At 51.9% G+C, this 12436-nt stretch overlaps 4 protein-coding genes across 4 annotated transcripts; 3 read left to right on the forward strand and 1 right to left on the reverse strand.

Annotated features, from left to right (window-relative positions):
- Positions 1-748: 748 nt before the first annotated feature.
- On the forward strand, positions 749-6346 carry PV08_00635 (fatty acid synthase subunit alpha; the record flags this gene model as incomplete). The annotated part of the gene is made up of 1 exon (XM_016375000.1): positions 749-6346. The coding sequence occupies one exon, from the start codon at positions 749-751 to the stop codon at positions 6344-6346; it is 5598 nt and encodes a 1865-aa protein (XP_016240276.1).
- Positions 6347-7106: 760 nt separating this feature from the next.
- Positions 7107-8297, reverse strand: PV08_00636 (uncharacterized protein; the record flags this gene model as incomplete). The annotated part of the gene is made up of 1 exon (XM_016375001.1): positions 7107-8297. One exon carries the CDS (start codon positions 8295-8297, stop codon positions 7107-7109), a length of 1191 nt encoding a protein of 396 aa, XP_016240277.1.
- Positions 8298-9667: 1370 nt separating this feature from the next.
- Positions 9668-10198, forward strand: PV08_00637 (uncharacterized protein; the record flags this gene model as incomplete). Its single annotated transcript, XM_016375002.1, has 1 exon — positions 9668-10198. The coding sequence occupies one exon, from the start codon at positions 9668-9670 to the stop codon at positions 10196-10198; it is 531 nt and encodes a 176-aa protein (XP_016240278.1).
- A 603-nt stretch (positions 10199-10801) lies between these two features.
- Positions 10802-11596, forward strand: PV08_00638 (uncharacterized protein; the record flags this gene model as incomplete). Its single annotated transcript, XM_016375003.1, has 1 exon — positions 10802-11596. One exon carries the CDS (start codon positions 10802-10804, stop codon positions 11594-11596), a length of 795 nt encoding a protein of 264 aa, XP_016240279.1.
- Between the last annotated feature and the right edge of the window lie 840 nt (positions 11597-12436).

A 12436-nucleotide genomic window follows, 5' to 3' on the forward strand; every position in this document is an offset into this window, starting at 1 on the left:
TACGAGGGATCGGTCTGGATACGAGCACTTGTGCGAGTAGGAGGTACCTGGCAGCCAAAGCCCCGGCCAGCCTGGGTTCTCCAACTGTCGACGGCGCCATGCCGAAAGAGAATTGGCGGGGGCGCCTCAAAGTGGCTCACCAGGCTCTAGGCGGAATAGGTGGACTGATGACTTCCTGTAGGGGCGGCAGGGACCAGTCTTCCAGGCGTGCGCAGGGTCCACTGAAATTCTCAACCATCGCTTCAAGCCGGCCGGGGAAAGCTGTTGGCGGTGCTGCTGGCCATCTCGTCAAGCCTCGTCTTCCTGCACCCTGACATCGTCGCGGAAAATTCGGACGGACATCGCTGCACCCCGATCCCAACCAACTTTTCTCGTAGCAACACCTATCTCAACCCTCTTGTCCGCGATGTACATTGATCCTCAGATCCTCCTTTGATTACTCTTCTCCTCCGATCACAAACGAAGGCATCGGGGCACTTCATCCCTCTCTTGTCCTCCACCTCTATCAACTGTTCTAATATTCAATCAATACCTCCTCCAATACAGATCCTCCCCCCTTGACCACCACCCACTGTGTGCAAAGCACAGTTGCCCTTTCCTCAGTTCATGTACTTTGATACCCAGCCTTTGCTCTGATTCACTTCATCCAGCTTGGGCATCGTTGGTCAGACACATACCCTTCTCTCGACCTAATCATCAAAACTCCGACGAAGCTCCCTCAAAACCGTCATAACCGCATCCCGCCATAATGCGTCCTGACGTTGAGCAAGAGCTCGCCCACACCCTGCTCGTTGAGCTCCTCGCATACCAATTTGCTTCTCCAGTGAGGTGGATTGAAACCCAAGATGTCATTCTCGAGACAAACAGAACGGAGAGGATTGTCGAGATCGGCCCCGCAGACACCCTGGGTGGTATGGCAAAGAGAACGTTGGCATCCAAATACGAAGCATACGACGCAGCTACCTCTGTCTCACGCCAAGTTCTGGCATACAACAAGGATCAGAAAGAGATTTACTATGATGTCGACCCCATAGAGGAGGAGCCTGCTCCTGCCCCGGCTGCTTCCTCCTCAGCTCCTGCAGCTCCCGCAGCCAGCGCCGCGCCAGCACCAGCGGCAGTGGCAACACTTCCTGCTGCGTCGGCCGGTCCTGCTGCAGCCGTCGCCGATGCTCCAGTCGCTGCCGTCGACATTCTCAGAGCCTTGGTTGCCCAAAAACTCAAGAAGCCGCTGGCAGACATCCCTTTGAGCAAAGCCATCAAAGACCTGGTTGGTGGAAAGTCTACACTACAGAATGAAATCTTGGGTGATCTAGGCAAAGAGTTTGGCTCGACTCCAGAGAAACCAGAGGACACCCCTCTCGACGAGCTGGGTGCTGCTATGCAATCCACATTCAATGGCCAACTAGGCAAGCAGTCGTCGTCTTTGATTGCTCGCTTGGTGTCCTCCAAGATGCCGGGTGGCTTTAATATTACGGCGGTGAGAAAACATCTGGAGACCACTTTTGGTCTAGGTCCAGGTCGACAAGACGGAGTGCTCTTACTCGCACTGACAATGGAGCCCGCCTCTCGCCTGGGTTCTGAGAACGACGCGAAGACCTATCTTGGGGATGTTGCGCAGAAATACGCTTCGGCCGCGGGCATTAGCCTATCTTCGGCATCCGCGGCTGGTGCTGCCGCCGCTGGCGCTGGTGCAGGTATGATGATGGATCCTGCGGCCATCGACGCTCTCACCAAGGACCAACGTGCTCTTTTCAAGCAGCAGCTCGAGTTATTTGCCCGATACCTGAAGATGGACCTCCGATCTGGCGACAAGGCTTTCCTGGGTTCTCAGGAAAACAACAAGGCCCTTCAAGCTCAACTCGATCTGTGGAATACTGAGCACGGAGAATTCTATGCCTCCGGAATAGAACCATCCTTCAGCGCATTGAAAGCTCGCATATACGATTCGTCCTGGAATTGGGCTCGCCAAGACGCTCTCAGCATGTACTACGACATCATCTTTGGACGTCTGAAGGCTGTTGATCGTGAGATTGTCAGCCAATGCATCCGCATTATGAACAGATCGAACCCGACACTCATCGAGTACATGCAGTATCACATCGACAATTGCCCAACAGATCGAGGCGAGACTTACCAGCTCGCCAAAGAGCTGGGTCAGCAGCTGATCGAAAATTGTAAAGATGTCCTCAACGAGGCGCCTGTGTACAAAGACGTTGCTATCCCTACTGGTCCTCAGACGACCATTGATGCACGTGGTAACCTCGACTACAAGGAGGTTCCCAGACAAAGCGCCCGCAAACTGGAGCAATATGTTCGCGAGATGGCTGAGGGCGGCAAGATCTCAGAATACAGCAATCGTACCAAGGTTCAAAATGACCTTCGCAACGTTTACAAGTTGATCAGGAAGCAGCACAAACTCTCCAAAGCCTCCCAACTCCAGTTCAACAGCTTGTACAAAGATATTGTGCGTGCTCTCGCCATGAACGAATCTCAGATCATGCCTCAGGAGAATGGTGATGTCAAGAAACCTGGGCGAAATGGATCACTAACCCGTGCGACGATGAATGGCACGCTGAAGCAAGGGAAGACTGAAACCATTCCATTCCTCCATCTCAAGAAGAAGCAAGAGCACGGCTGGGAATACAGCAAGAAGCTTACAGGCATCTACCTCGATGGCCTTGAAAATGCCGCTCGAGCTGGTATTACCTTCCAAGGTAAAATGGCTCTCATGACTGGCGCTGGCGCAGGCTCGATTGGCGCAGAGGTTCTTCAAGGTCTTATCAGCGGCGGCGCCAAGGTCGTGGTTACCACCAGCCGTTACTCACGTGAGGTCACCGAATACTACCAGTCAATGTACGCACGATTCGGCGCTCGTGGTGCTCAGCTGGTGGTTGTCCCGTTCAACCAAGGTAGCAAGCAGGACGTCGAGGCTCTGGTTGAGTACATCTATGACAGCAAGAAGGGTCTCGGTTGGGACTTGGACTACATTGTTCCTTTCGCCGCTATCCCAGAGAATGGCCGTGAGATTGACAGCATCGATTCTAAGTCTGAGCTCGCGCACCGTATCATGTTGACCAACCTCGTCCGCCTGCTGGGCTCTGTCAAGACCAAGAAGTCTGAAAACGGATTCAATACTCGACCCGCTCAAGTCATTCTCCCTCTGTCCCCCAATCACGGCACCTTCGGTAATGATGGGCTCTACTCTGAGTCTAAACTGGCTTTGGAGACTTTGTTCAACAGATGGTACTCAGAAAGCTGGGCTGACTATCTCACCATCTGTGGTGCCGTCATCGGTTGGACCCGTGGAACTGGCCTCATGAGCGGCAACAACATTGTTGCAGACGGTGTTGAGAAGTTTGGTGTGCGGACATTTTCCCAGCAGGAAATGGCTTTCAACCTGTTAGGTCTCATGGCCCCTGCAATTGTTGATCTTTGCCAGACTGAGCCTGTCTGGGCCGACCTCAACGGAGGCCTTCAATTTTTGCCTGACCTCAAAGATCTCATGACTCGTCTCCGTGCGGAGATCATGGAGACAAGCGCAATCCGACAGGCTGTGACTAAAGAGACTGCCATCGAGAACCAGGTTGTCAACGGCGAAGACAGCGAGGCGCTCTACAAGAAGGTCACTATCGAACCTAGAGCCAATATCAAGTTTGACTTCCCTAAGTTGCCCGATTGGAAAGAAGACATTGCTCCGCTCAATGATAGACTTAAGGGTATGGTTGATCTTGACAAGGTTGTCGTCGTGACCGGCTTTTCCGAGGTTGGACCCTGGGGCAACTCTCGTACCCGTTGGGAGATGGAAGCATTCGGCGAGTTCTCTCTGGAAGGATGCGTCGAGATGGCCTGGATGACTGGTCTCATCAAGAATCATAATGGCCCTCTCAAGGGCAAGTCCTACTCAGGATGGGTTGATGCCAAGACAAACGAACCTGTTGATGATAAGGACGTGAAAGCCAAGTACGAGAAGCAGATCTTGGAACACTCAGGTATCCGACTCATCGAGCCTGAATTGTTCAACGGCTACGACCCGAAGAAGAAGCAACTCCTTCAGGAAATCCAGATCGAAGAAGATCTCGACCCATTCGAAGCTTCCAAGGAGACTGCCGAGGAATTTAAGAGACAACACGGTGACAAGGTTGAAATCTTCGAACTTGAATCTGGCGAGTACACTGTCCGCCTCAGGAAGGGTGCTACTCTCCTCATCCCTAAGGCTCTTCGGTTCGACAGGCTTGTTGCTGGTCAAATTCCAACCGGCTGGAATGCAAAGCATTACGGTGTTCCGGATGATATTATCTCCCAGGTTGACCCCGTCACGCTCTTTGTTCTGGTCTGTACCGTCGAAGCTCTCCTTGCATCTGGTATCACCGACCCGTACGAGTTCTACAAGTATGTCCACCTTTCTGAGGTCGGAAACTGTGTAGGTTCTGGTATTGGTGGTACTACTGCCCTCCGTGGAATGTACAAAGACAGATTCATGGACAAGCCTGTTCAGAAGGATATCCTGCAGGAATCGTTTATCAATACCATGGCCGCTTGGGTCAACATGTTGCTTTTGTCGTCTACTGGCCCAATCAAGACTCCTGTCGGTGCTTGTGCAACTGCTGTCGAGTCTATTGATATTGGATACGAGACCATTGTTGAAGGAAAAGCTCGTGTTTGCTTCGTTGGTGGTTTCGATGACTTCCAGGAAGAAGGCTCCTACGAATTCGCGAACATGAAGGCCACCAGTAATGCGGAAGACGAATTTGCCCACGGTCGCACACCCAAGGAGATGTCTCGACCTACCACGACCACCAGAAATGGTTTCATGGAGTCTCAAGGTTGCGGTATGCAAATCATTATGACTGCTCGTCTAGCTTTGGATATGGGTACCCCTATCTACGGTATCCTTGGCTTGGTTTCCACCGCCACTGACAAGATTGGTCGGTCTGTACCTGCGCCTGGACAGGGTGTGTTGACAACTGCCCGCGAGAATGCGGGTAAATTCCCCTCTCCATTACTCGACATCAACTACCGCAGACGACAGCTTGAGCATCGACGACGTGCTATCAAGAACTGGCAAGAATCTGAACTTTTGTATCTCCACGAAGAGGTTGCCGCCATGAAGTCCCAAGCCGGGTTTGGATTCGATGAGAAGACATATCTTGAAGAACGTGCCGCCCACATCGAGCGTGAAGCCATCCGGCAAGAGAAGGAAGCCCAAAACAGCTTGGGCAACAACTTTTGGAAACAAGATTCCACGATCGCTCCTCTCCGTGGTGCTCTGGCTACCTGGGGTCTGACCATTGACGACCTGGACGTTGCTTCATTCCACGGTACCTCGACAGTAGCAAATGACAAGAACGAGTCTGAAGTCATCTGCAAGCAGATGGCGCATTTGGGCCGTAAGAAGGGCAATGCTCTGCTTGGTATCTTCCAGAAGTACCTCACTGGCCATCCTAAAGGTGCAGCTGGTGCATGGATGTTCAACGGCTGCTTGCAAGTCTTGAACAGTGGTATTGTTCCAGGGAACCGCAATGCAGACAACGTGGATCAAGTCATGGAGAAGTATGATTACATCGTCTACCCAAGCCGCTCAATGCAAACCGATGGTGTCAAGGCGTTCTCTGTGACCTCATTCGGTTTCGGCCAAAAGGGAGCTCAGGCAATTGGCATCCACCCCAAGTACCTGTACGCCGCTCTCGATCAAGCAGAATTCCAGAGATACAAGCTCAAGGTCGAGGCTCGTCAAAAGAAAGCCTACCGATTTTTCCACAATGGCATGATCAACAACACTCTCTTCGTGGCCAAGACCCACGCGCCATACCCTGATGAGCTGATGCAGGACGTATTCTTGAACCCTGATCAGCGGGTGATTGCTGACAAGAAATCTGGCGAGCTCATCTACAACTCGAGTCTCCCTCAGAAAACATTGAGTTCCAGTGCTCTCGAAACCAAGGCAATGCTCGAGTCGCTCACCCAAGCAAGTGCCAAAGAAGGATCAAAAGTCGGTGTCGATGTTGAGGACATTCGAGCGATCAATATCGAAAACGACACCTTTGTCAAGAGGAACTTTACTGACGCTGAGCAAGCCTACTGTAACAAGGCTGCTTCTCCTCAGGCTTCCTATGCTGGCCGCTGGAGTGCCAAGGAAGCCGTTTTCAAATCATTGGGCGTCTGCAGCAAGGGAGCAGGTGCTCCTCTGCAAGATATTGAGATCTTGAGTGATGAAAATGGCGCACCCAAAGTGTCGTTGCATGGAGCCGCATTGCAGGCGGCTAAGGAGGCCGGCGTGAAGAACGTCAACGTCAGCATCAGCCACAGCGAGAGTCAAGCTATTGCCGTTGCTGTATCGGCGTTCTAGAGGGTCGTTTCTTTGAAGAGTATCAAACTGCTCGTGAACGAAAAGTGATCTGAGGTGAAGAGCGATTTGGGAAAGAAAGCCTTTCATTTTGTTGTTACAGATAGTCTCATGGACGCTGTTTTATTGATAATGGCGCTAGGACTGCTACTAATACCTCCCTGTAGGTAGTCTTCGGGACGACTTTGCTTGAGTAGTGTCGCTCTATCAACCTCGTACATAAGTATGGATAATGTGGGAGTTTTGGCCGCAAAGGGGCGTGGATAGAATTACATATTATGGACACCCAGAGGTATCATTCGGAAAGTTGAAGCTTTCTTTTACAATATTTTGTGATCTTCTCGTACTGGTCTTTGTGTTAAAGGATGTGCACGAATAGATGCAAGTTCAAGTTCTTACGTCTTGGGCAGCAGTATAGTACGAGGTGTAGAAAGTACTGCATACGTATACCCTGCTTTGCTTTATGTTGCAGGGAAGCGTGGTCTACTGCAGTGCACTCTCATCACGACCTATATTGCCTCGATATTGATCGCACCAGATACGAAGCTATCAGCAAGTACTTTGAGTAGCACACATTGATGCGCCTCGCGTACGTCCTCTCGTGGAATGAGATGGTGAGAAGGTCGAATGAATGTTTTTTTCTACTAAATTCCGACCTTCACGGAAAAGGGTGGCGACAATGAAATTGTGAACGGCCTGTTGCCAGTGCGGATCCAAATTCAGAGCCAACACATATCTGCGTCGTCGGCGCTAACGTGAGCTCTTATTCGTCCATCTGCCACTGATACTCTAGGTCTGCGTTCCGGCCCTTGCGACTGCGGGCCAGGAACCACTCCTTCTCGAAGCCGTTGCTGCGATCAACCCCGTCCCATCGCCAGCCAGGTGGTATGCCATAACGATTCGGTGGAGCGGCGCCGACGTAGACCTTTTTGTTGCGCGACTTCCCTGTTTTGCCTGCCGCTGCAGCTGCAGTTGTTGTAACCGCACCAGGATCCGTAGCGTCATGTTCTTCGGCCTGTTTCTGCGCCATGTACGCTGCCATCGGGTCATCCCAGCGCACCGCACGTTTGAGGTCCTCGTTCATGTCTTCGTCCTCGACGCCCCGTGCCAGAGAGAGGAACTTTGCCTCTTGGAGGTCTTGTTTCCGGGCTTCCTTCTCACGACGCTGGACTTCGCCCATGGCGTCCTCGCGCGCTTGACGCTCCGCGCGGCGTTTCTCTTCCTCGGCGGCCCGGGCCTCGGCGCGCTTCATGCTGATGTCTATCCTGCGACCGGTCGCGTCTCGGTAGATGGTTTCTTCTGCGGCATCGGTTTCTCCGTCGCCGCGGCCATCGCCACCCTTTTTGCGAGACGATGATTTCTTCTTGCGCTGTTCAAGAGCCAGCTCGCGCTCGCGTTCGCGCTCTTCGTGCTCGACGAGACGTGCGGTATCATCTGCCGTTTGGAGGCCTGCCTTTACGCCCGACGACATGCGTGGTGTGGAGTTGGTGTCGTCAACGCCGCCGTCTTGGGTGTCGACGATGGCGGGCGCATCTTCGTCTTCGATTTCCCGTCTTCGTGCATCAGCTTCTTCGGCGGCAGCGGCGATGATGCGGTCTGCTTCGTCAACTTCGGCCTGTGCGGTGGCAGTGGTGTTTGTGTCGGGTTGCGCTATTACTTTCCATCCGCCGCCGCCTTTTTTCTTTCTGAATTCGGCGGACCTGACATTGGTGTCGTATATGGGCATGTCGCCGTCATCATCGTCTCGAGGGCGGGCAGAGGAACTCTTGAGCGTGAGGGGTTCATCATCGTCTGCTATAATGAGCCCTGAGTCGGCGGAAGCGTCTTTGTTCTTGCGTCTCTTCTTTTTCGGCCGGTTAGAGTCTTGAAAATCACCAGAACCGTTCTGGTTGGAGGAGTTGGAGGCCGTCAGATAGTTCTTTGCAAGGTAGGCTGCAAGGTTGGAGGAAGGCATTGTGGCCAGATAGAAGACGTACGTTTCGGTAGCGGAGGTCGAGTAGTCGAATGTCAATAACCCATGTTTGGGGTTCAGATGGCCTCGACCGTGGGTTCGGGGTGATATACTCCAACCTAAATCCACGATATTGTTCACCAAGATACGAAGAAACCACACCAGAATCGTGTAGAGATGCGTTTCTTTAGCGCTGCCCAAACTCCGCAGGCACATTGTCTTGAATGGAGAAAAGATGTTTCGAGGTGCTTTGGGGCAAGGAAGGCTGCGCTAGCTATCTCTGGTCTAGTGTAGCCTTGCTCTTGTGGTTACTCCTTGCTCGTGCAAGCCCACCACTGAAACCCTCGTCCACTCTGAGCCTTATGGCTTGAAGCAAAGACGCAGCAGCTGACGGCTAAAAGAATGAGAGGCCGGGATTTACAGTCATGAGGGCTGAGCTGATGTTGTTCGGCCAATGAGAAGAAAAGCCAGTGCCGACCAAGGTTGAGCGATTATACTACGGGTCCAATTCGAACCTCGACATCTCGCCATAAAATATTAAGCGGATCCGTCCTCTTCACCAAGTAAATGCTCAACAGCGACTACATACACCATGTTCACTTGTATTGTCTCTTGACGGATCCTCAGACCCTTGGAGTTTTCTGCACTGAGGCGACCCAGCCCAACGATAGGTCCTCTGCGAAACCCTTAACCCATCAAACAAGACGATGGCAGAGTCGACTCTTCCCATGTCACTGCATGTCTGTGAGGAGCTTTCAAGCAAAGTCAAAGCATCTTTCCTACACTATGCCGGTCTGTTTTTGGCATGTGGAGACTTTCTGAGGGTACTTCATGTTTCTCGTCGACTATTGCAAATCCGACCAGGTTGGTCATCGTCGTTTTAAGAACCAAATTTGGATGCGGGACTTCTGTGTGGTGAGTTTGTCTTGAGGACCTGCTCTACCTCACAAGCAGCGGCTTGACTTGTCTCCACACACCCTATTGGTGTGACTTGAATTGCTAGAGGACCTGCTTCAAGTGGTCCCGTGGTTGTGTTCGGATGAGCCATTCTATGATGTTCTTGAGAGCAATTCCAATTCTGGTAGGTTGACTGCCCAAATATCATGCTATACAAGGTCCTCGAGGTCACAAATTCTCACGCCAGAGCCATGAGGACCTTCTGTAAATGCTTCTGCTACACATCCCTCCCTGGTTCTTTCCATTTTGCACAATCTTCAGCGTACTCTCCTCCAATTCCGACAGAGTCGATCTTGAGATTCAAGGACTCCTTGAAGCGAATACTCCCAAACGACAATGCCTCCCTGACGCTCGGTATCAACAAATAATTACATATACACACGGTTACCTTCTGAACACTCCTTCGGACGCTGAAAATGGCACTCACCACTGACCCGACACCAGCCACAACAACGCTGACAGCAACAGCCAAGAAAGACAACCAAGCTTCAATGCTATTATTGTCATCTTCGTCCTCCCCCAACACAACCAGCTTGAGTACCGCTCTGGTCTTAAAGGGCAGCTCGAAGCCATGTGAGTGTCCAACAAAACCGCAGCCACCATCAACATCAACGACCCTGAGGACAAATGCCGTCACCGTTCACCCAGCACGCAAGCCTTCCAGACTATCCAAGTACAACCACGAGCTCGAACCAATATGGGAAGAACCGGAAGACTTTTCTTATCACGCCCGCACAACCGCCGACAAGATCAACAACGGGTTTAAAGACACTGACGAGCGTAAGGTCAGTAACGGAAGCATTAACAACAACATTAACGATAGGTCCAACAGCAGGAGTAGCAGTCAGGGTTCACATTTGGCGTTTGCAACTAGTACTGGACAACGATTGACCCAGCGACCCGCAGCCAGCAAGCCATCACTTTGGCGTCGGATCTTACCATTTTAGATAATGCTCGCGTCGGCTTAACATGAGATTGGGATTGACGTCAGTTACAACTCCGCCTCCTTACAGCAATAGTAACAACAGCTGCAATCGACTAATTCGTGTGTTGACAACCTGTTGGTTTATGCGATGGGAACAAGAAATAAAATGCGATCTGATGGAATCCAGTTTGGATTTTTAACGAGGGATTGACATATTGCAAGGAATTGCTCTTACGACTGTATGAATGACGATTCAACTTGGGAATTGAATGAAGTACAACTGTATATGTATATGTTTAGAACCCTCTGGCTTCTACGGACCCTGCTACTCTCCTACGAGCGAGGCTTGGGGAACAGTGATACAAGGGGTCGATGGAGTCAGCATCGCGTCCCGGACCGAGGTCCAAGTAGTGGCTCCCGTCGTCATTCTCCGACAATTTATGCAAAGTTATCAACGTCACGACTGCGAACCGTGGCATGAATTGAAGTTAAACTCCTAGGGTGAGGTCATGTCTTGAAGGCTTCCAGGCCGGAATGAGGATCCCAGAGTTATAGATGATGGGACTGCAAGGATAGAAACAACACAAGACAGATCTGTTTATTCTTCATACCAATTCCCGCTCTCATGGCTTCTGCTGCCTCGTCTCTACGAGCCGCGTCCGGCAATGAGCGCTTCAACGACGAAGCGGCCAAGTGGGACAGCAACCCTTTTGTCCACGAGGCCAGCAAACAAGCATTGAAAGCTATAGTGGCCAAATTCCCGGCGCTCAGACAACCGCCAGGCGAACAAGGTCTAGACATCCTCGAGGTCGGCTGCGGCACCGGCCTCCTTTCGTCCATCATGGCTCCTTACGCGAAACGCATAGTCGCCGTTGACGCTGCCGCCGGGATGATCGATGTGCTCAAGACCAAACTACAGAGCTCCGATGCGCCCCGCAACATCTCGCCCGTGGCCGCCCTTCTCCAAGACCCCGAGGACAAGAGTCTGCCGCCTCAAAACGACGAGGATCCCGGCGGACGTCGGCTGAAATTCGACCTCATCACCTCGCACTTGGTGCTGCACCACATTGCGGACCTCAAGGGCGTCTTGGCTACGATGCTGGGCTGCCTGAAGAGCAACGGGTGGGTGGCTCTGACCGACTTTGAGGACTACGGTCCAGAAGCGAAGAGCTTTCACGCACAGGCGAAGATGGGAGGCGTCGAGAGACACGGCATCAACGCCGACGCCATGGAAAAGCTCATGAACGAAGTGGGCTTCGTCAACGTTCGAGTGGTGCGGGCTTGGAGTATGGACAAGGTCGTGGAGAAGTACGAGGGCGAGTTCGGTGACGCCGGCAAAGCCTCTCAGCCTGGTCAGGGGCAGATCAGAAGCTTCCCCTTTGTGCTCTGCATGGGCGAAAAGAAGTACTGTCAGCCATGATGAGTGATGGCTTCTTTCATAGACCACTCCGACAACGACGAAACGCGATTGTGGCGTTATTAGCGACCAAAAGAGCCGCGCGGGTAAGACACAAGCGAGGGCACGATCTACCCAGGTAGAATACTAATTTATGAAGTTCCAGAGGTGCGCAGCGCCGTTTTCTTGTAAGGGTTGACCTTCTCGACACTGTTCAATACCTGAGGTTCTGTCCGCTGATAGTGGTCAGTCTAGAAAGCTCGAGAGACTGGACCGTTATCGATCATAGAGTAACTGTGATAGAATGAGAAGGGATAGCAACTATAGACTGTCGCTGCGAGGGTGTGTGAGTGTGTGAGTGTATGAGAAATGAGTGCTTTGCGATTAGGTCGCTTTAAAAGCGGCATCGTCACCGTCTTGAGATCAGGCAGCATCAAACACCGTCACGATCAACATTGTATCTCAATACAGAGATTCATATTTTGTCTGCGCGCGACACGACACATCCACTAGCTACATTGGCAGAATATCCTTCGTATATTGCTCGAAGTGGCAACCTTCCTCTTCCGGCTATGGCTCATGATGCGTCAGTCCCTCGATAAAGACTGAGGTGAGATGAGACGCCACAACTACTTATGGACTTCTTAAGCCTCGACAGACGCTTTCGCGATTGTGGCCCCATACACCGATATATGATACTGTCAATGTAGAACGTCGACGCTGGTAACTACTCATCTAGGCTAGTTGTTGACAATACGATGGCCCCTCTTCTCGGCCGCGGGCGGAGTTGAAGGTCTGGGAAAACGAGGTCTTATAAACACTGATGCGTCTTATGCAGAGATTTTACGACATAAGTGCTCTCAG

The sequence above is a fragment of the Exophiala spinifera genome, assembly GCF_000836115.1.
Source record: "Exophiala spinifera strain CBS 89968 unplaced genomic scaffold supercont1.1, whole genome shotgun sequence".
NCBI classification, from domain to species: Eukaryota; Fungi; Ascomycota; class Eurotiomycetes; order Chaetothyriales; family Herpotrichiellaceae; genus Exophiala; species Exophiala spinifera.